This window comes from Manis javanica, chromosome 15 (genome assembly GCF_040802235.1).
Source record: "Manis javanica isolate MJ-LG chromosome 15, MJ_LKY, whole genome shotgun sequence".
In the NCBI taxonomy this organism is placed as follows: Eukaryota; Metazoa; Chordata; class Mammalia; order Pholidota; family Manidae; genus Manis; species Manis javanica.
The window spans coordinates 18,363,832-18,387,713 of NC_133170.1; the positions used below are offsets into that span (position 1 = coordinate 18,363,832).

At 37.5% G+C, this 23,882-nt stretch overlaps 1 protein-coding gene across 6 annotated transcripts in view; it reads right to left on the minus strand.

The window, feature by feature from the left end:
• Window positions 1-23,882, minus strand: part of PTPRO (protein tyrosine phosphatase receptor type O) — a 213,054-nt gene that overhangs the window by 74,878 nt on the left and 114,294 nt on the right. For all 6 annotated transcript variants that reach the window (XM_073223228.1, XM_073223227.1, XM_073223226.1 and 3 more), the window contains exons 2-5: window positions 15,249-15,522; window positions 4,440-4,598; window positions 2,577-2,729; window positions 96-533 (exon numbers count right to left, since the gene is read on the minus strand). In XM_073223228.1, the coding sequence (XP_073079329.1) occupies window positions 96-533; window positions 2,577-2,729; window positions 4,440-4,598; window positions 15,249-15,522 (1,024 nt within the window). The remainder of the gene's footprint in view (window positions 1-95; window positions 534-2,576; window positions 2,730-4,439; window positions 4,599-15,248; window positions 15,523-23,882) is intronic.

Here is a 23,882-nt window from a genome sequence, read left to right on the forward strand (position 1 = left end):
ACCAGTCTTTTTTAAAAAATGTAATATTCAAATGTTTCGCTTTCCTTTCTTTGATTGCACCATTTCTTATTTCGTCTGATTTCTTATTACGTTACCTTCTCTTTCTATGTGGATATGGAACCCATCAAAGGCAGTGGGGGGTTTTGGTGGTAACCAACTCAGTATCATTTGTACAGGAAAAACTGAGAAAGAGGCTGATGATTTCCCAGTCTCCCTGAGTGTATCATTTTCATACTCGGTGGGAAGTACACTGACAAATTCATCTTCGTTGTCAGGAGATGCAGACACTCTGTCCCACCAGTATGGCTGGGGTGTAGTTTCGTAGTCGGAGTTGTTAAAATCTGGCCAACCGGAAGACATGTTGCCAGAAAGAATTTCAGGAGTTTCATCTGTAAAATGGAAGAGTTTGTCTTTTCCCATTTCATCTTGTGATCTCGTGAACGGTTCCTCTGGGAAACTGCCACTCTGCTCTTCCCAGCCATTTTTGTTCAAGTTTACAATACGAACTGAGATATTTCGAGGTGGATAAGGGGCTGTAAAAGAGAATTTGCATTGTCAAGGAAATTTTAACTCTACTATAGGGAATAGTTAATCTATTAATGAGTCAAATATACAAGCAGATTTATAAGATAAGAGTTTGGTTTTATTTCTATTGCACCATTAATTTACAACAAGAACAACTGTGGGCTCAAGTATTCATACATATAAGATGTACCATGTACTTCTTTATTCATGCTGTATACACATTAGTGTATCATCAGTCATACCTCAAATACATTAACTTGTGATATTGTGCTTGTCCAACTGGTAACTTACCCACTTCCAAGCAGAGTTATGCAAATATTCTTCAGCTTATCTCCATTATTAAAAACTGAGTCTGTCCCTAGATCTTTCTTACACAGAAAGCAACTGTAGTGTCCTTTCAGCTCTCAAGACAAAAATACACCCTGTGACATAGTTGCAATTAGGAGGGGTTGCACATACTAGTTCCCTTTAAAAACATTAACACACAGGTTGGTACAGTTTCATGCTTCAACTCTCTAACATGGAACATAGGACCACAAAATGAATTTATGGATTATGGAAACGTACTTTTCTAGAGGTAGAAAATTATGAAAGCACCTTGCATGGTCTTTATTCCCAACAGTTCCTACCAATTCTTCAGGTGCAGCCCTATAGCTCCAGGAGCAAGGGGGTTCCCCACCTGGAACAAGTTCCCCTATGAATCTGGTGAAACTGAAGTAAGGGAAGGGGAAGGGCAGGTTGGGAGAAACTTTTTTATTTCTCACAGCTTGCTCAAATTCTCTAGCCAGGCCCAGTTCTCGCATGTGCTCTCCTTCCAGCCTGCTCCTTCCAGGAAGATCTTTTTGGGCAGGCCTGTGGTGACTGACTGGCACCAGACCAATTAGGTGCCAGGAATGGAGGGGAAGAGAGAATGGCCATTTTCTCTCCACCCCTTGTCCAGAATTTACCCACTGTGAGGCTCTGCAGTGGTAAACACCCATTGATATGTAAATAGACTAAGGCTAGGTGTTAGATTCTGGAAATTCTTCCATTTATCTCACAAGCTCAAATATCACCTCTTTCATGAACTTCTAGTAAAAATTCATCTTTCCCTCCATTGTGCAGTTATATAACTCTGTACCTCTTTTTATAACATTTATCATGTTCTGCTTTTTGTACAGTACCTCTACCATTTTTGAGGACAAGGAATCTATCTCATCAGACTTTTTCTTCTGCTTTCAGTACGTAGAACAACCCTCAGGTAAAAGTTGTTTGATTAATGTTTCTTTATTTGAATTAAATAATGAAAAATACAAGTAGAATCTTAGATGTTGAGGTGAGGTGAATAACTTAGTTAGCTGAAATGGTTTCTTTGCCTTGGCCTAATGAATGAGATCATGACATCTTAGAATTTCAGATTGCCAGGGTCTCGGGTGATTTATTATAGCCTATTCCCAGTGCTCATATGAATGGCATCTCCAGTTCTCCTACTGAGTACTTAGGCACATTAGGTATGTACAATGTCAGTTATATTTGTATTGGGGATGGGTATTTGGTAGTTGTATATTTATTCTACCCATCCATTTTTCCATCTATCTACCCATCTATCCATCCATCCATATATCCAGCCATTATATAACAGTGCCTCATATTAGTGATGCTACTAAAATGAAGTACTGCAAGTTTTAGACACATCTGAATTCTAGTACTTTCATTTAATAATCTGATAATCTGTATTAGAACATCTCCTATCTGTTTTTTTGCCATATGAACATTTTGTCAGGTTATAGAATAACCTGATGTCTGCATGATCCAGTTAAGAAACTTAATTGTAACTTTTGGTAATACCGTGTACTTTTTTATTCAAAGATTATAAATCTATGATTACATTGGCATATTTAAAATTTTCTAATTGAATATATTGCTCAGTTCCTTTTACATGGATAGAAAATTTGTTTTAGATTATTTAAAAATATATATGTTTTCTTACCTATTATCTTAGAATGATAGAAAGTATATACACAACAACATATAATGACTTTTTCACCAATTTCATTCTTCGAAAGACTTACCAGTTCTATGCTGTTTGGGTTCATGACTGACACCACTGTACTCCACGAGAGTACTTTTATTAAAGGTTGCTTCAGATACCAGCTGAAAGGTGATGTTACTATAACATATTCCTGGAAGCCAGTGATTAAATACAGTCTTTCCCTTAAAGAAATCTGAGAAGAAAAAAATCAATTATATTAAAATTTGGTCTCCTAAATGCTACATACTTCTAGGATATTCTAAGCAATTATAATTAAATATCCACAAAATAATACTTCCTTCAATTTCTGGCATGGTCAGTAATAAAAAAATTGGTATAAGGCTAGATATGATCTTTTGACTCAATCCTGAAACACTTTTTTCCTGCAAGAATTAGATACATTTCATTAATTTTTGTTCTAGGAATATTTGGTGTGTAGAAACTCTAGAGATTAGGTTTATGCTACACATTTAAGATAAAAACTCAAGGTATTTTATCACTTTATGACTTAGGAGGCAAAAGTGATTTTACAAGAAATGTTTTCACTAGGCTCACTTGTAAAAACTAGCCTATTTTTATAGTAGAGTGGTTTATCTGCCAGCTGGCAGATAGGACCTGCTCAAAAAAAAGAAAAGAAAAATTTGGATTTCATTGAAAAACACTAAAGAAAATAAAATCCAATTCAAGGTTGAGAGAAAAGAGGGAAAGAAACTGAAAGTACCATTTAGGAATTAAAAGCAAAAAATTATTTTTAAAATTGGCTTATAAAAGGAGAGCATATTAATTTACCTTTAAACTCGTGGCTTTTAACCCAACAAAGGTTCCAATAATTGCTTGTCAATCATTCATGAACTTGTATTTTCATGAGATCAATAAGCAAATAAAGGACCACTTATTAATTTGCAGGTAATCGGTCTTCACTAAAAATAATAACGCAATAATTTGTGCAGGCTAAGTTTATCTTTGATTTTTTTAAAGTTAAAAAAATTATAAATTCACTGCATAAGTTTTAAACAGTGTCTCATTAAAAAAAAAACATTCGTGGAAGGAAGAGTTTGTAAAAGCAGCGAGTCAAAGTGCCACTTCTCAGGACAGCACGCCCTGTGTGCTTCAGTACCCATGCTCCACCTCCCCAATAAATTTTTCAGTTACAACCAGTCAGCTTTGATACCATCATCTACCTTCCTGCAGATAAATGTTACGGATTGTGTCCTAAGAGTATTTCACTTCCTCCATTTTAATTCACTTGCAGAAAGCTGAATGCCCTCTCTCCTTCTCTCGTGCCCCCTCTCACCCCCTCACCAAACAGTAAACTCAGAGAAATTGACCAGGGTCTTTTGAAATTATTAATTCCTCTAGACTCTCTCCTCTTTCTCTCCTCCCTATAGGGTCCTCATCAAGTCAGTAAAAACAGGGAAGCCAGTTTTGCATATTCATGCAATCATGTAGCCGGTCGTACAGACAAATATACAGAATGGAACTGAAGAGCATGATCTTTCGCATTAGAGAATAATCTTGGTCCACATCCTAGGGAAAGTTTCTGAAAGTCATCCCTTTAGATTCCCAGTTCTAGAAATGCCCTTCTAACACACCCAGAGGGAAAGGTGCTTCTGAACTTGAGTTTGAATTTATTTCCTGCACCAGACATGCTGCTTTCGGCAAGTATAACATGTAAGCAATAATGATTAAAGTATTTCTTGAATATGCTTATGCATGGCACATAACTCTAGACTAATGAATCAGATGCCCTAATATTATCATGAATCAACAACTGTTTTTCATGGTTCATTTATGGCCAGACAGTGAATCCTAAGACCTCTTTAGGGCAAGAAAGAAGACTATGTGGCAACAATAATGTAGAAATAGTCATCACTTATTATTTCTTCCTCTGGCCTCTTCTTACCTTTATATAGCATTGTCCGGAAGTCTTTACCTTCCCAATAGCTTATGTTAACTCTTGTGAAAACATTAAATTTTTCTGGATAATGAATTTCAAACAGGACTCCTGTTTCAGGAGAAGGTTTATAGTCATATATGGAAACACTGGTTACAGGTAGAGGTTCTGCAGAAGAGAAGTAAATGCAGAAATTGAGAACTAGAGAAAAGGAAGAAAGGCCATTTTTAGTACTCTGAAGTACCAAAGTACTAAGGATCTCACCTATCAGAACTTGACACACATTTTTATTATCCATGAGCATTAAATGCTACAATCCTTATGAATTGACTCTTCTCCTTAGCAGTAATTAATAATGCACATTTATATGGTGTTTCTGCCTTTCAAGGAAATTTCTTAGTAATTATTTCATTTGCCTTTTACAGTAACCCTAAGATCTGAGAACAAATATTATTATTGCTATTCAACAGGTAAAAAATAATAACTTGAACACTCTATTTGTCAAAGGTAAAAGTACATGGCAGAATCTTTATCTCCAGATTCCTAGCTCATTTTCCTTTTCCCAAAGCCAATAAAATTTGATATAAATAACAGACCAGTAGCAGAAATACATTTGGCTGACCAAGGATTAAGCGTTTTTGTGACTATTTATTTCTTTATATGAACTTAGCTTGTTTTCTATTAAGTGTGAGACTGCAAACCTTCCTATGTTGTGAAAGTTTATGTTGTTTATTTATAAAACTACCTTTTTTAAGGAAGTTTAAAAATGTTTATTTCTATTTTGCTTGGGTTGTTCATCACAAAACTTTTTAAATATTCATTTTTAAAACTGAGATTTATACATGTCTGCATCTCCTCTATATTCTACTCTTCAGCAAAATTCTTATGAAATGACAGATCTTCTCCACCCTTCAGAAGGGGCTATTGGATGTTTTACTTGCATTCATTTTATTCAAGAAAGTCTTTTAAATGATTTGGTTTGGGGCCAACTATTGTATTATAGAAAAAAATAGGTTTGCTTCAATGTTTAGGAATTGAGAACATACTTGGACATCATCTAAAGCCTAAATGAAAGCCAAGAAACCAATATTTGACGAAGTTCATTCCACAAATAATCTCAACCTGTAGCTAAATATTATCTTTCATTTTGTTTCTCAAGACCTTAGTCTGTTTCTACCTTTGGTTTTGATTGAAGAGCTCCAGGAAGGATTGAAGCTACATGTTAAAGCTTCAATTTTTCCCGGAATTGTCTTAAGAAACCAAGCCAATTATCTATTAAAAAAGTGAGGAAGGCCTTCAGATTATAGCATATATTGTGATCATGTCCCTGTAGACTTTATGCTGTATTCGCTGCTTAAAATGTTTTTGTTTTATCTTTGTCTCATCCAGGTCTTCTTACTTAAAAAGTAACATGTACAGAGTGAACTCACTTAAGTGTCACATAAACAGATAAACCAACCCCTGAAGATTCTGAGTATATCTCTTTGATCAATTCTAAAGAAGTTTTAAACTATTTGAAGGTGTTTTTTGCAACCCACAGTCTATCACCAAACCAGGGACTTTCTCCCAAATCCACCTATTGACTTTGGATCTAAGAACCAAAATGAAAGCTAACAGCAAAAAGCATCCACAAAGCAACAACTTTTCTACTGCTGCAACCCAGTTTCACATCCTCACTAGGGTTCTGTCTACTGAACAGAGAAGGTCCACTCAATTCTTCATGCTCCAGGATGTAAAGTCTGTACATTAAAACCATGGTCAAACCTTGAAATTCAAGAGATATACAAGGATTAGATCTCAGATATTTTATTTTGTGATTTTTTGTTTTTTATTTTTGGCTACCATAAGCTAAATTTTAAACTAAGAAAATTTTTTAAATGCCTACTTACATATTTGCTTCATATATTTCTCTCAGCTTCAACATAAGTGATCCAGGTCACCCATAAATTCTAAAGACCAAGACAAGGCTTTTCTGAGGCATATTTGATCCAAGAATTACTCTTTTCAGTAGACCTCCAAAATGCATTCTCTAAGAATATTTTACTATCTCTCCGATTATTCCCCTTATTATTTTTCCTCTTAAGGAATTAAGTAATGTGCCATAAACCAGAGCTGTTATTACTCATGTGTTTCTCAGTGATGACAAGGTTAAATCTTGACCTAATTCATTACTTCTCTCTCTGACAGCCACACTATGACACTCCCATTTCTTCTTAGGAACCAGACTGGACAGGACAGAGAAACAGAGTTGTTAGAAAATGTGAATCACTTACTGTCTTTATTACTTTTTTGTCCTCAGGTCTTGTTAATTTTCAAAAAGTTAAGCATTACAAAACATAGTTGAAATGCCCCATACAACTTAGCCAGATCCTCTTTGCCTCCCACCATGGTCAGAGGTAAATTATTACTCTGAATTTGCTGTTTATCTTCTCATGCATTTTTTTACTTTTAAATTTATATGGGTCCAACATCCATATGGAATGTTACTTTATATGTTTTAAAATATTATAAATTATACATATTAATGGTATCATTATATGTATAATTCCATAGCTTACTTTCATCACCTAACATTGCTTCTGAGGTTTGTCCATTTTGATGCAAGTATCTCTAGAAACATTATTTTAGTGTCCATTTTACAACTACACAAATTATCAATTTTCCTCTTATTGTTTTGTCAGATGTTGTTTTTAATCTTCATTTTGCAAATAATGCTGCAGTAAATATTTTGGGAAATCCTGCATAGTAGGGTGTGCACATCTTCAACTGTATGAGATGTTGTCAAATGTGTTCTAACTTTATGCCAATCTACATATCTATCAGCAGTGACTGATAGATCCTCTTTTTCCATATTCTTTTTCAACACTTGCTTGTATCAGCCTTTTTAGTTTTGCCCATCTGAGACATGTGAAATTTTGCCTGTTTTAATTCCCTGTTCACCAAGGTGGTTGATTATCTTTTCATATGCGTATTGGTCATTCATCTTTCCTTTTCAGGGATCATTTGATTCTTTTTCCATATTCTCCTGCTAATTTGTAATGCAACTTGTCATATACCATATTCCCATGGTCAGTTTTTGTTGTGTCCTGTGCCTTTCTTCTGGATTCATCTTTCTTTTTGCTAAAACACTCATTTAATAGTTATTTACGTTAAGTATGGGTGTTAAACTCTCCTCGGCTTTGTAATATAGAAAATTTCTTCATTTTATCTTTATTCTTGATACACCAAGTTTACATATAAAATTACAGGTAGCCTGACCTTTCCTCGATACTTTGAGGATAATTACTCCATTGTCTTCTTGCACCAATTATTGTGGAAAGGAAAGCTTCTGTTAATCTAATAGTTATTCTTTTGTAGATATTATGCTTTTTTTCCCTTTGGTATCTTCTAAGCTTTCTATTTATATTTATCCTTGATAATCTTCAGTTTCACCATCACATATCTTGGTGTGGTCTTATTTTTGAAATATCCTAATAGGTATTTGGAATGCTATGTAAATTTGTGATTCAAGTTCTTCAAGTCTTGGAAATAGTTATAAGCATCTCTTAAAATATTATGCCCTTATTTGCTCCATTCTCTTTTTCTTGGACTCATAACCTCCTTAGTTAATACTTCTCCCACTTTCACATGTGTGAATTGTCTCACTGTGCTAAATTATAGGGCAATTGCACAGTATTATCTTTAAATTTACTAGCTCTATTTAACTGTTATCAGAAAATATAGCATTTATCCCATTTATTGAAATTTTTCAATTAGTTACTATAAAGTTGATTCAATTTATCTAGCATAACCAATTACAATGTTAAATTAAATTATTGTAATTTTTATTTCTAGATTTATGTTTATTCTATATGTTTGTCTTATTTCTGCCAATTTTTGTTTCATATTCCTTAATCTTTTTAAATGGATGTAATTTTTACATTTACCACTTTAAACATTATAACCTACTGTTTTTCTTAGATTGCTATATATAATATAACCTGAAACATTATAGTTATTGTTTTGATGTTTCTTTTATTTTTTTGCTTTAGTTTTCTTTGCATGTTTTGAAATACAAGCTCTAGGCTCATTTTATGTTTTCTTATCACCCCCGTTCTTGCTTATTCCTTGCTGTTGAGGCAGTTAAGCTATTTCTTCCTTTCAGCTCACCACAACACCCAGTCTAGAGCCAGGACATATAACATTATTTTGGGATTCTGTATATTGTGAATAATATAGTGGCTATCATAAATTCTTTTCCTGAATCAGAGGGTAGCTGAGCTTGGTCCTTGGTAGTAAGACTGAATGTATGTTCCCTGCATCACAAGGCTTCCATATATGCTTTTGTCATGAGCAGGAAGAATTCATTCCAAGCAGAGAGGCTGGCTCTGTGCCCTCTGTGGCATGGAGTATTTCAACCCTTCGTACTCAACTGGGGTCCAGACCCAATACTGTCTTCTCTCAGACGCAGAGCACAGATACCCCAAGACTTCAGTCCACTTCCCTACTTTGAGCATCTGTTATGTCTCTTATTCATAGAGACAACTCTACTATTTTCAATGTACTTCTGTTTTTCTTTTTTACTTTTTGGTAGGAGAACATAGTGTATGACAAAGAAAAAGTCTAATGCATTATTTTTACTAGAAATCCTAATGTTATATTTCCATTTTTTCAATTTAATAAGAAAGTTTAGAATGACATTTCAAATGATGATTTTTTCCTCATTAAGTGTCCTGCAGACTATCTTGGATAGAAGAAGAAACAAAACAGACATGAAACAGGTACTTCTAAAGAAAGCAGACATATCCTAGACTTCTGAGTAACTGCTAAGTGCTAACAAGTGCTTCCTTCTGAGATTGCTCTGTTTGGGGGTACTAAAGCTAAAGAAGCTCTTGGTTAAAGGACCAGTATCCTTTGTTTTTAATGTGGCCAACCTAAAAATGTTGTCTTTTCTGACATAGTCCTCTTGAAGGAGAGAAACCTGTGACTAGGGTCTCACTTCTGATGACAGGAGTAGGAAAAAGGGACTGATTCCGGGTCCCAGGCCAGAGCTTTCTCCCTATGTTTAGAGGATGCCCTGAGACCTGACCTGACAGCTCAGCTACATCCCAGAAAGCCGCTCTGGTGAGCTGGCAACAGCAGCCTCCTGTGGTCTAAGAGGGGTGATTATCATCACACCTACAAGTTTGTCTCCATCATGTCTTTTCTGGAGTGTTTCAGTGGCCTTCTAAATTATTCTCCTTAATGTTTCCTATTTGTTTCTGCTCATAACTCTTAAGCCAGTGGACTATCTTTTACTCTCACTTTTGTCAGAGTCTCTGTCTTAAACTAATCACCTCCACCTGAGTTTTACCTGCCCATCTGCTTTGACTCTCTTTTGCTCCAAACTCATTGGGTAAATTTCTATTGTTAAATCTACTATTAAGAAATGCCATTGGTGCTGCTTATTTTATTGATCTTATACTAGGTACCACACACTTTGTTAAGGAGTTTATTTAAAATTTTTTTTTATGTTATCAAAATATTTACATTATTTTACAGGACCCTCTACAAAATCAGAAAACTATAGCCTGCAAACCAAATCTGGCCTGCCAATTGTTTTTGTATGACTTGTGAGTTAAGAATAGCTTTTACATTTTCAAATGGTTGACAAATATTAACAGATGAATAATACGGCATGGCATATGAAAATTATATGAAATTTAAATGTGGGTGTCTTCAAATAAGGTTTTAGTAGAACACAGTCATGTTTGTTTATTTATGTATTGTCTGAGGCTGCTTTTGCATTGCAATAGCACAGTTGAATAATTGCAGCATAGACTATATGGCCCACAAAACCTATAATATTTAATTCATATTTAGGCCTTTACAGAAAAGGTTTGCTAACCTCTGAAACAGAATATGGGTTAGGAACTAAGATTAGAGAAAGTAATAACCTGCCTCATGCTACACATATGGTTTCTAGATTTCTTTCGCTCTAAAGTTTATGCTTTGAGACACTACTCAGAATACCCACTTGATAATTTGTTCTTTCCAATGCAGGATTTACAATTCTATGACTGCAGCTGTGTTACAAGAGGAACTTTCCCAGTTAAATCTTAGTATGCCATTTCTTTGCATCTGTCACCATCTTCATCACGTATAGGTTAACGTCTAAAGTCCTATGTAAGGTATTCAAAGTTCTTCCCAATTTTCACAGGTATCTTTCCCATTACTTTCTGGAACCATGGCTGCTTGCCAACTTAACTCCTTGCAGCTCACAGGTGTGCTATGCTCTACATGCCTCAATTCCTTGTTCACGTGTTTCCCTTTGACTCTGATTGTAACACTTTCTATTCTTTATTCACTTTGCAAATTTCCACTAGCTTCTCAATGATTGTTTCTTCTCAGGCGCTTTCTGAGTTTTCCTAGGAGGGCTGGGAGGTCTTTCTCACACAATTCTCTCATAGCATTTATGTTTGTAATGTTTTGTTTATTTACCTTTTACTCTATCATATACCATCTTTGAGTGTGGGTATTTTTATTTACCTTTATTTCTCTAGGCCCTAGGACATGTCATTGAGAATGTACACAATAAATAAAATAAAAACTCATGCATTATTTTTATTTATAACAGATGAATTTGTATTCTGCATTGTTTTCTGCAGTGTTTACAGCCACTATCTCTAGGACTTGACTAACAGTTTAGACAGCTGAATATAAATAACATTTCCCTAATTTCTAAGCAATTGTTTTCATATATTAATTCCTCTATTAAGAAACTACTCCTTCTCTTTAAAATACAAGCAAGATATTGAAGATCCTCAATCAATTAAATATTAATCGATGTCAAAACCTAAGGGTTATGAAACTTTTGAGCAGGCAAAATGACTTACTTGTGCTGAATTTATTTTTTGCTGTGTTTCTCAGCTTTTTTTAAGAACATTAGAGCAACTGTAGAGAACTATCGAAGGACTTCCCCAGAGCCAATTGCTTTATTATTGCTTATTTCATCAAGACAGGCATCTGACACACAGTAAATGACTATCAAATGTACCCTTTTATTCTCAAGAGCAATGTGTCAACTCTGAGCAGATACAGTGAATGTTTCCTAAACTTAAAAAAAAGCTTCCTGTTATAAAAATAAAGATGGCAAAGATACATCATCAACTGGCAAATAATAGTAATTTAGAGCTCAAAAGCGATCTTAGTCATCGTGTCTTTTAATTCCTTTTTTAAAGGAAGAAGCTAAAATCGAAATGTCACCTAATGTCATCTCCTGCTTAATGTCACAGAAATACTTGTGATGAATCCCCAGTTATATCCTCAACCTATTAGCGCTTTCAAAATCTTGGATGATGTAACTGAGTCTTTAAAAATAACATAGAAGATGAGAGACAAGAAACCATCACTAATTAATTTTTACTCTTTAGAAAGCAATGAAAATTTCCTCTTCCACTTCGGATGTAGAAAGCTGCAAGTCAGTGTCACTCCCCAACCCCCGACGAGAAAAGAACGCCAGGAATCCAAGAGGGGGTGTAACAAGGGAGGTGAGATTGCAAGGCAACCAGATGAACTAAGTTCCAAAGCCTGGCAAGTCCCTCTGGGGAGGAGACACTGTTTCACCTTTAGCACAGCTTGGCAGGAAGAGGGGGCGCCGTTAAATCAAGACAGAAGAAAATAGCTAAATCTTAATTAATTCACAAAGGCTGAGAGTGTTCTAAATGGCAGTTTGTAACTGCTTTGTCCAATAAGGTAGTGACTAGGAACCTGTGGCTATTTAAATTAAACTTACAATGAACCAAAATAAAATGAAATAAAAAATTAGTGGCCTCTGTGCTGGACAGTAAAGTATAAAACATTCCCGTCATGCAGAAGTTCTAGGACAGCACTGATTTAGAAGGGTTGGGAGTCCCAGACACGAGCAGAGTCCATACTCTCTCTCTAGCTCGTTTCAAGGTCTGCATCAGGTGCTCAGGAGAAATACTGAGGGTCAGAGAGCCATCCCCTGGGGGAACAGGCATGTGGGTGGTAACTGGTGCTGCTAAGACATTAAGGAGAAACCTGGGTCTTTCTTGAATAACAAAGCAGAAGCCATAAGGCACTGGGGAGGAGTGGAGAAATCTTTCCCCCAGTTTTCAGGCAAAGACACCCCCTTCTCAGGGGTGGGAGAAGTGAACGGGTCTCCTCCTGGGAGAGGGAGAAGCTCTCTAGGACCCGTGGTGATGCACTGATACAAAGCACAATTCTGCTATTACTGGGAAATGGGCGGAAACTCTCCAACCCGCCACCTTCCACAGATTTAAGGTAGACTTTGACTGGTGCCTGGCTCTGCTGGCAAGGGGGCTTTGCGTTCCTGGGCCCCATGGGACTGTCGGAGCTAGTCCATGGCAGGCTGCCACCCCCAGGGCCCTGCACAGACCAACACCCCCATCCTTCCTGTGAGAAAAGCCTATGTACTTGTATCAGCCTGAGGGGCAGGCTTCAGATCTGTGCACATGCAGAGGCCACAGAGGTGCTCTCAGTGTACAGGCCTGGGATGCCCTCTTTATGCCCCACCTTGGCCTTATTACAGCTGGCCAGCACCACCCAGAAAGGAGCTTATACAAGCATCTGGAGACCTAGATTTTGCAGCTGTCACCCAGGGGTCACCTCCAGATTACCTGGCCTGGAGCCCAGCAATTTTTATGATTTCAGTCCCACAGGGCCACATATATTCGCATACTGGCATTCCTCATTTATTGCACTTTGCTTTATTGCCCTTTGCAGATACTGCATTTTTTACAGATTGAAGATTTGTGGTAATCCTGTGTCAAGCAAGTCTAGTGGCACCATTCTCCCAAAAGCTTTTTCTCACTTTGTGTCTCTGTGTCATATTGTGGTTATCCTTGCAAATGGTAGCCTAAAAGCGTTTGCACTTAACAACATAACCACAAAGCTTCAAAATATATAAAGCATAAACTAAAAGAAGTGGAAGGCGATATGGACAAATCGACAGATGCAGGCGGAGACTTCCACACTCGTCAATCAGTATTAGAGCAACTAGACTGGAAACCAGTAAGGGTAGAGCAGGCTTGAAGAATCAACTTGATCTAATTGACATTTGTTGAAACTTCACCTGAAAGTGCTCAGAGAATACCCACCAAGACTGACCATATTTGGGGCCATAAAGCAAATCTCAACAATTTTCAAGTAAGTGAAATTGCACCATTGTGTTCTGTTATCACAACAGCATTTACCTAGAAATCAAAGATCTGTGCAAAGTTGTCACATTTTTGGACATTTAACAACACACTTCCAAGGCCACACATCGAAGAAATTTAAAAAGGAAACAAAATATTTAAACAGAACTCACTGCACATCATCAAATATCAGTGAGATATTCTAGACATTTTTTATCACTGACTTACCAAATTCCTTTACGAACCATTAGCTAAAGGGCTGACTCCTCCAGCTTTGACCACGAACAGCTGAGTGCATGCTAATGTACGTTGGGTCAACTTTGTGGCTCAGGGTTTTTTTTCCTGACTCTTTCTCCCATTAAGCAACTAAATTGAATTAATAGTTATTGATCACCTATTAAGCATAGGGCTCATGCCAGGTGCCTGTGAAATTATGAAGATGAGTAATGATGAGCTTCTGATTTCAAGGAGTTATATTATAGGCATTATATATCTAGATCTACTAGCTGGATCTATTGACTCCCAATTCATCTCTTTCTGGAACTTGTTTTAGACAGTATTTTACTAGGCAAGCTCTTCCTTTAATTCAACTAGGTCCTAGACTTGTTCATTACATCTATAAACCCTTGAAGGTCTTGGGTCTGTGCCATTCCTAAATTTCAGGACTCAATACTGCTCCTGGGACTCTGGCAAAGGAAACTTTATTTCATCTTTGACAGACATGTTAAAAATATGCCCTCTAGCTTGGTTCTGAGTTACTGCTTCTTGGTGTTTTTATTTCCTTTTATTCTAACAGAAAGTATCACTATGCCCTTTTCCTTAATTGCTACCAGACTGATCACATAAACCTGGCATTTAAAAAAACTGCAGCCACTGGAAAATCTGCAGTGAAGAACTATGAGCAAAAAGAACTCTGCTGAGCCATTAAATTCCTCTAGTGCTAAACTTTACCATCTTACAGATGGGAGTTTTTCTTCCAACCTTAACATATACAGTAGAGTTGCATCTTACTTTGAGATGAGGTATTAGACAGTAAAAAAAAAGAAAAATTCCATATTGTTAACAACACTCCTAAAAAAATTCCAAATGTCAGCTTTAACTCTTTATGACATTGACTTCTGAAGGTTAAGATGTCAAAGATTTTTTTTTCTTGGCATTTTTCTTTGGCAATGGACACCAAGGCTCCTGTGAGGGTGAGGTGGGGAATAGGAACTCATAAATAGTGACATCTTTTTCTCTCTTTCAGCTAAAAATGTATAGTTGAATTTGAGCAGGCTAAATATGAATCTAGTAAGTTCATTGTCTCAAAACCCAAATTGCTTAATGTGAGGATGTATGTTCTGGAAAAAAAATAGCTTAGTTGTGATCTTAGTATTAAGTCAAATAGCAGAAAATTGCACAGTCTCCTTATGAATCTAAAATTGTCATTCAGTCTAAAAATGCACTTTCTCCTTGAGGTTTCCTTTTTTTGATTTCAAGCAGGTTTTTGTTTAACAAAAGGTAACAGTAAAAAGAGAACAGTAAAACATTATCAAACTCCACAAGAAACTGTATTCTCAATAGAAAACAGAAATTTGAGTCTATGTCATTTGACTTCAAGGCAATTGATCTCTCAGTGAGAGTCCCAGGAGACACTCAGAGAAGAAAACGCGAGGACAATGTTCTACATGATGCTTACTTGTTAACACAGTGACGGATCGCGATGGCTTGGTAACCACATTTCCTTTTACCACTACCAGAGTGATTATATAATAAAGACCATGATAATGGGCCTTAAAGATAACAGGAGGAGGCAAAGTTCCGTTGAATTCCTCGAATTCAAAGAAGTAATTTTTTGATTCACCAGTTATCTTCACAACATACACAGAGGATGGACTCGTGACATCTGAAGCTTCTAATGAGACAACGATGTTATTATCATCTCGGACTGTTACGTGGAATGCTGTACCATTCTGTTTAAGAAAAGAGAAGAAAAGGAAATGGAAGTCAAATTCGGATTATTAGCTAGACAATTACCCTGAGAAAACTTTCCCAAAAGCATGTGAAAAGCATGATTTTGTAAAGTAGAGTAACTTAAGTGTTTTACTATACTGGGAAAAGCAGAAAGAGAAGGATTAACCCTCTTAATGACTTATGATCTTCTCAGGCTTTTATTTTTAAGAGCTTTCTCCATTGAAAAGCTACTTTCAGTTCATGGATTGAGTCATGCAATAAACACAAAATAGACATCATGGAAATGAGTAAATGTTAACTCTGGGGTGGAAAATTCCAGGGCAAAAACCTTTGAAACTAAAACCAGTCAAAGGGAGAAATAAAGTGGGAGAACCCTGTTTATTGCTTACAAGCAGTCACCCACTTCTGCTTGCCCGTGTCTCTTGCAACCCGGCTGCAGCAGAAGGGGCCCCACCCAACTTCTCAGGTCCAGATATGCCCTGCTGCCCCTTGTAATCACCTACTGATGTGGACACGGCCTACTTCTCTCCACCTCTTGAAAACACCTATTGATACGGAGATGCACTAAGGCCAGGGGAGAGCTTCTGGAAATATTGCAATTTTACCCACAGTAAATAATGAATGAAAGAGAATCATTTTGGCACTCAACTTCCCAAGAAGTCCTTAGTTTCAGCTTTGCTGGAGAAGCTATGTGGTTTGAGGAAATACTCTATTTTACTTTGGAGGGAGTAACTTTGTGGTAGTCCTTGGAATATTCTAGAAGAATGTTTCAAGGCAATCATTTCCTCTCTTACCACCTATCAGTTCTGGAAGTAAAAGTGTCAGGATAGAGGAGCTGTAATAATCCTTGTCATTAAAGGTTAGTCAGTCTTTAATAAGAGAACTAAGATGCTCTTTGAAGAAGGGACTAGAACAAGGACAGTGGGCTTCTCTGGGAAGGTCAGCAGTTAGTGGACTGAAAACTGTGCTTCAGGTCTCCAGGTAAATGTTTACGGACAGTGTTTGAAAAATCACTTACGTAGTTAGTTTAAATATTCCTTCTTGATTCTTTTCCCACAGGCAGAGGCAGATGAGTCCTGTGCGCCCTGGTTTCAAACAAGACTCATATACTTTGTACCACTTTCTGCTTTGTTTTTAATTTCTCTTTGGCTGTTGTGGTCACTAGGGCAACTTATTTTACTGCTCTGAGCCTCACATTTCACTTCTCTGAAAGTGGGACTGAAAAATTGCTGAAACTTAAGGACTTACAAGGACCCAGATACAAAGCTCAGCAGTCTATAAACACAATCATCTCATTTAATATTCATAATGCCCTCATGAGATAGATATTATTTTCAATTTGAGTTTTTAGTTGATAAAATGAGGCTCAGAAAGGTGAAGTCGCTTGCCCAGCATCTAGTTTAGACTCTCCACCACTGGTCTTCCCCTCTTGACTTATTTTCCTAACACTGAGTCTGACACACAGTATAATTTCTAAATGAATGAAAGAATTGCTGATTGCATTAATTAAATGTGGGCATTCACCTCTTACAATTATCTACTTACTGATTTTTTTGGTATCTCACATAGTGTCAGCAGCCAAATCGAGCACACAATACATATCGGTACCAAAAAGAGACTATATAGACCTAAAAATGTACTGATATTTTTCTTTTTAAATTTTTTAGAAATACAGTTTTTACAGTACCTAGCACTTATCAAGAATATCTGGCCATTAATATAGTTCAATTCTATGTTAACATTTAGTAGACTTAACTGTGTTTGTGGTATTCTAACACTAGACCCAAAGTCCTGTAAAGGTGGGAACTTTATCTTGTTTCTAGCTGCAATTCTTTCTCTAAGACCAATGCCTGGCATGTGCTAGGTGTTTGGTGATCAGGCCAGTCCTGGACAGAGTCTGTAATATAGACTAGTCAGTATGGATTGACTTTTTAAATGTCCCTTTATCCACATCATATCTCATCCTCAGACTCATGCACAGGTTTCTAACATTGAGTTCTGTATTTCTGAGAGCAAACATCAAATGCGACCCATTTCATATTGCCAGAGATCCGGGTGGAATGTAAAACAAGTACAGAATACCCAATAGCATTGAAATCTGAATTTTTTCTCATTATTGATTCTGGAAGCTGATTCGCTAACCCAGAAAACAGTAAGTTCACATGCATCAAAATAGGAATTATTACATGATTACTAATAATTGTTACCAAGGAATTTTAAGAATTTTTGCTCCATGTTTTAATAGCCAATAACTGGAAGTTTTTATGATAATAAAAAGAGGAATACATAGACTCACATTTGTGAAGTGTTTAAGAAATATAATGTCTAATGTGTCATGATGCTTTGTAGATAGTGAAATCTACCAGGAAAAGGGACGAATCTTCTGAAGTGTAGTAACAGTTTTGGGGATGCTTTTATCAGCTATGAAAATAAGCATCAGCCGTGTGCTTTCAGGTTGCCAAAAATAAATCAGGGTGGGCTAATCAGATTCAGTCAGTGGGATAATGAGGAGAAGGCAGAGGGCCAAGTGAGATCTAGGCAGTGGGCCTAACAGAAATGTCATCTATGCTATTTCTCTCCTCTCTGTCCTGTTTGTTTCGCTTTTCTTGGAACCTGTATTCAGGAGACAATGCTTCAGGCAAGCTTCAGGCAATGTGATCCCTGCTGAGAAACAGAACAAAAAGTAGCAGAAACTGACCTAATAACCTTCGGCAAGGCAAACACCGATTTATTAGGTGGACAGAGGAACATTTAAAGCTTTTTTTTTACTTTGAGACTTTTTTTTTGCTGGACTCTGCGGGGAAAATTTTTTCACTGAAATTTCCTTTGCATAACCAAGTTTAATATAGACATTTCTCCAGTGCACCAGCCTCCTTTCACACTTGAGAGAACAGTGGTGCAAATGCCACCCAGCCAACGTATGTCACAACTAGGTCTAGGAGCCACACCGCATGGCTCTGGGAATTTCTCTTTCCAGAATTTGAGGCACCAATAGGAGCCTGAGTGCTGGCTTTGGCAAGGAGTGGGGTATGCTGGAGCCTGGAGCCTGTCCCATAGCCAGTCCTGGGGGAGAGATGCTACTGCAGACAGAGTGGGCAGTATTACAGAGGAGAAAGATACAGGATCAGTTCCTGGGCTGGGCTGCGACAAGGAACAGGATGTGGAGAGCCAAATGTGTAGAGGCAAGGCCGTCACATCCCGCAAGTTCTGCTCAGGGAACTGCCTGCCAGCACCACCCCCAGTTTACTGGAGGTGCAAGAATAGCCTCAGACAGCTAAACAGCCCAGATGTGAGATCACTGTGGGTGGCTCACGGAAGTGAGCCTGTGTATATAAGCTGTGCAAAGAAATAAAACGGCGCCACAGGTCCGCCATCAGGGGTCAGTGCACCTCCTGTCGTCCCAAATTTGATTTCTTGTGTTTTTCTTGCATCTATCTCTGTGTTTTTCTTCTCTCCCACTGACCCCTCTCAAGTTCTTGGTTCTTGCAGAGCTGACCTCTGCAAAGTGGAACTGGCCACAAATATGTACCAGCCAGATATCTTAGGGAATCTCCACTGTCCCTGACAAATGTAGCCACATAATCTTTGGATCCACGAATATGGACCAGGCTTGCTGGGCACTTTATACATGTGTTTCTTTTATTCCTTATGACAATATTCAGAAGTGTTATAATCCCCATTTTATTTGGAGAGGTTAAATAACTTCCTTAAGAATCCAGCAACAGGCTAAGAATCAGAGGGCCTGCATGTCTGTTCCTTCTCTGCAACCTATTGCCTGGGACAGTTTGGGAAACCCAGGGACCTCTTAACTTCATCTTATTACAACTCATGGGAACTTTAACTTTGTAAGGATTAAATGGCTTCTATAAAATGCTAACAGTGTAAACTCACTAAATATTAGTTGCCTTTCAAAGGTTACTGTGTTTCAGTTAAGTTTGAATCACTCAGTGACTTTTGAACTATCGAGATTCTATCAACATTCATTTGATTAACTTCAAAATACTACAGAATTCTGTAATTATGTTCATTGGATATTTTATTCAGAGAACATTGGAGAGTTATCCATTTCCTAATTCAACAATAAGCAAACATTAGCTAAGGGCCCCCTCGGCTCAGGCACCATGCTAGGTATTGGCAACAGGCAAGCAAGACAGGGAACTTGAACTCCAGGAGCCGACTCCAGTGAAAGCTGTGTGCTCAAATGCATCATTATCACACACTGAGAGTGTTACTAGATAGGAACTTTGAAAAATGGGTGTTTGATACCTGTTTTTTTCTGCCTGTCTGGAATCCCTTCTCAGATTGTATCCTCTTCTTTCCCACCATAAAGCCAGTAAGGGCTTCCTGATGGGGATCGCTCATTATGGTGCTCCACTCCCAGGTCAGCACAGGACAAACTTGGACTCAGTCTGGCTGAATCATAGCATCCAGTCCCATCTCCAGGAAAACAGTTACAGGGATACACGTGTGACTAAGCCAGACACATGCTTACTCTGAAATTTTATAACTGGAATTAGTAGGAAGAAGCTCTTTCTCCTACTTAAAGTATATATGGCTGCAAAGATGGAGAAGTCTGGGCCTAAAATTTCTGCCCCAGGAAGATAGTTCCTTGATGGAGAATCCCGCATTCGGTCTGAGGCCCTGATCCCAGTCACCCAAAGGCCATTGTGTGGTTTAGTGACATGAATGAATAAATCCCAGTTTATGCTTATGTTGTTCAAGCTAGACTTTGGTTTTGCAGCCAAAGGTTCTGGTCAATGTAAGAGAATTGTTCAGTGCTATAAGCAGGTAGATTAGAGAGCAATTAATTCTGCTTCAGAGGATGGTATAAGGGAGGTTTCAGGGTTGGAAGTGATGCCAAAAAGATGCTTAGGAGTTTACCAGAGGAACAAAGACCAGAAAATTCGTCTGGAGAAGTGGGAAGAGACCCCACGGTCCTCCAGAATGGTTAGATAGTGTCAGAGTCTCAGAGGAGAAGGTAGATAGCTCAGTGCACTATGTGTCTTGTGAAGGAATTTGAATATTTTCTGAGGACAAAAGAAATGGCTTGTTTTAATTCAGAAAAGTGACATGATTAGATCCCATTTTTAAAAGACCAATAGAGTTAGGAACATGGCCCAGTGTAGTTAGGAATTGGCCAACTGGGCCCATCTAAGGCCAGTAGACAGTAAGAAGGCTGTTGGAAGTGTTCAGTTAAGACCTCATGAGTGTCCAAGTGAGTGCCAGCTGCACCATATCTGCCTGTGCGACATGCATGACATTATCAGTGCTCCAGCTGGCAACCCAATCAGTGATTAGAGTTATTAGAGGGCATTTTAGAGGGAACAATTAGAATATTCTGCAGGGCTAGGGTTACTGTGTAAGAGGTAAGGGATGCTCATTTTTTTAAAATAGTAATATTAATGATGTCCGGTGCTTATCTAGCACTTACGGCTATGATTCTCTGCAGACGTTATGTAATTAAACCACTTAGCCTCCAGTCCAGCTCTCAGGAAACCTGTTCCAGCAAGACGTTCTTTCCATTCAGCTATTTCCGAAGATCAAAGTCTGAAAGCCAGCCTGATACGATGGGGGCTCCTCCTGAAACTTTCTTAGAATTGTTCACAACTTCTTCCGGAAATTGTCAGAGTAGAATTGGATGTTGATCTCAGAGACCAGGGACCACCTCCCCCAGTCTGCCATTATATATTCAATCATTGTTCTGCTATGTCTTGAGCAACAACCACGTATCAGGAACTCTGGAGAACTCTGGGGAGACACTGTATTTGGGAATAAAGAGGAAGATCGGCCTTCCGTGCCTTTGGCCTTCCTGGCATTGTGTCTGATCAATAATAATAGCAGCTTCGATGATAATGAAGAGGATGAGAGCATCGTAAATGTGAACTTACTTAGGTGTGTTATGTGTTGTCAGAGACTGCTCTGAAGCTCATACAGCAAGTGCTTGCTAGATGCTTGCTGAATGAATACCTTTGCGATCTGCTGTGTAACACCAGACTTCTTTATGTGTGTCTGAAATGTATCTTTTCCAGATAGGGTATGTCTGTTCTCTCGGTCTGGTCCACATCCATGCCAGTTCTGCCTCTCATGTTTTACATGCTCAGGTACATTCACCTCTGTCTTTATGATTACATGATACAGAGCCCTCATCTCTCTTGCCTCTTATTTGGTAAAAGAGTCCAAACTCAAATGTCACACAGGTAATATAAACGTGAGAAGCAGTCAAATATAGGAGGACTGCATGATGGAATAGTTAGCAAATGAGAGGGTATATGCACTGTTTAAAAGCACAGTTACAATAAAATCAAGTAATTCTGGACAAAGAAAATGCATTTACAGGCCAGTCTCAGCCCACAGGCTGCCAGATTACAACCCTTGAATTTGTTGCACTGCCATTTCCTTATCAAACAGCTTATCTTTGGACCTGCAGCTTGTGATCCTACTCTTATTTGCTCTGCCAAGTCGAAATGTGAAATGGTAACCAAATTCTGTTACCCAGTAAGTATTAATTTAAAATAAAAACAAATGACATTTCCTTATCAAGTTGTTGTGTCTGTATAAAATGACATCTCATTATGTATATTAATGCAGTAATTATTTCCTGACTTCCAATATGGATTTAGGGTGGAAGCTCTGCAGAAATCTTAAGAGATTAAACAAAATGCACTTGAAGAAAGAATTCAATCTGGCATTTTGAAATAGAAAGAAAGTGTTATGCTGAAGAGATATGCCAAGATTTTAGGTGATGTGTAGGATAATAATAATAGCCATATATTACATTTTATATTTTATGAAGCTTTCAAATATATTTTCTCATTGGATCCTCAAAACATGCCACTAGTTATTATTTCACTTTGCAGATAAAAACACTGAAGAGTGAATAAATTAAATGGGTTTCTTAATTATACTATGCTGTATATATTATATATAATATATACTATATATAATATACATACTATACTATATACTATATATAGTATATTGCATATATAATATATAGCACATTATAGTATATTATGCTATATATTATATAGTACTTATCATGTATTATAATGTGCATTATGTTACACTATTATAATGTAGAGCTGGCACTCAAGGGAATTTTTTACACATTTTATGGCTCTATTATGCTACAGTCCCTAGACTGTAAGATCCTAGAGCCAGAAATATTTCCCAAGTGCTATCATTTCACATCTGTTCTTAGCTAGTGCTGAACTCCCTCAGCACAAACCATGCTTTTTCCTCTAGGTTATGCTTGATAGGTGCTCAAAAAAGCATGGTATCATGAAAAAGGCAATTTTACAGATAGAAATTTTGAAGCTAGGCAGACCTGGGTTCAAATCCCATGTAAGTGACAGTACCTCATTTTAATTCTTTGAGTCTCAGTTGCTTTTTATCCTCAGGTAAATTGTGGAAACACTAAAACCTATTATGACTAGGTTTTTGTGGGAGAAACAAATAAGATTATATATGCACATTACAAGATATTTAGTAGATCCTGCAAAAACAGTAGCTATCTCTTACTACAAAATTTGTGATCTGTGTTTTCTCATTGATTTTATTTGGAACATGGACATGTTGGAAGTTATATCTTTTGAGGACACTATGATTCACATACAGTTCAGTAGCCATTCTGACTTTCAGTCTACTTATTCAGTAACTAGCATTACCCCTTTTTGTAGCATTATGAACAAAAGCAGCCAACATTTCTCTTTCTATTATGCCCATGTATGACAGCCTGAGCGAACCCGTTTGACTGAAGGTTACCATGGGAACAGCATCTAGGACCTACTATGCTGAGAAGTTTTAAGACCTGTGAAGCCGTCCCTGGCTGATGAATGACCCGGGAGGAGGTGGGTCCACAATCCAGGCAGCCATGAAATACATTTATTCTCAACAGCTCAATGATGAGGCAAATTCTAAAAAATGCAACGTTTTTCTGGCTTAATGTGTTATGGAAAACAGGGGTTCCTGACAGGTTAATTTTGCCTGTGAAACAGGTACTATTTTCCTAAAATGAGGCACTGGCAAATTTTTATTCCCCATCCCTCTTTTCTAGCCTTACCAGTATTGATCATTTTAAAATGGTTTTACCATAGAAAGATGCTTGTAAAAATGTGCCTGCCCCACTTTTTGAAAGATAATGTGAAAGATGATGGCACTGAACATTTATTTTAGAATGGCTGAGTTCAGTCACATTTCCCCACAAGCATTAGGTGTCTCTCCAGCTGAGACGCCAGTTAACTATCCTGATGATAGCTAACAGAGAGTGTAGCCTACTTGCCAAACACCTAGTTCACAGCCCGTTTAGGTATGACCCTTGTGACCTTTAATAAGCACTGCCCTTTAACTCTCCTCTTGA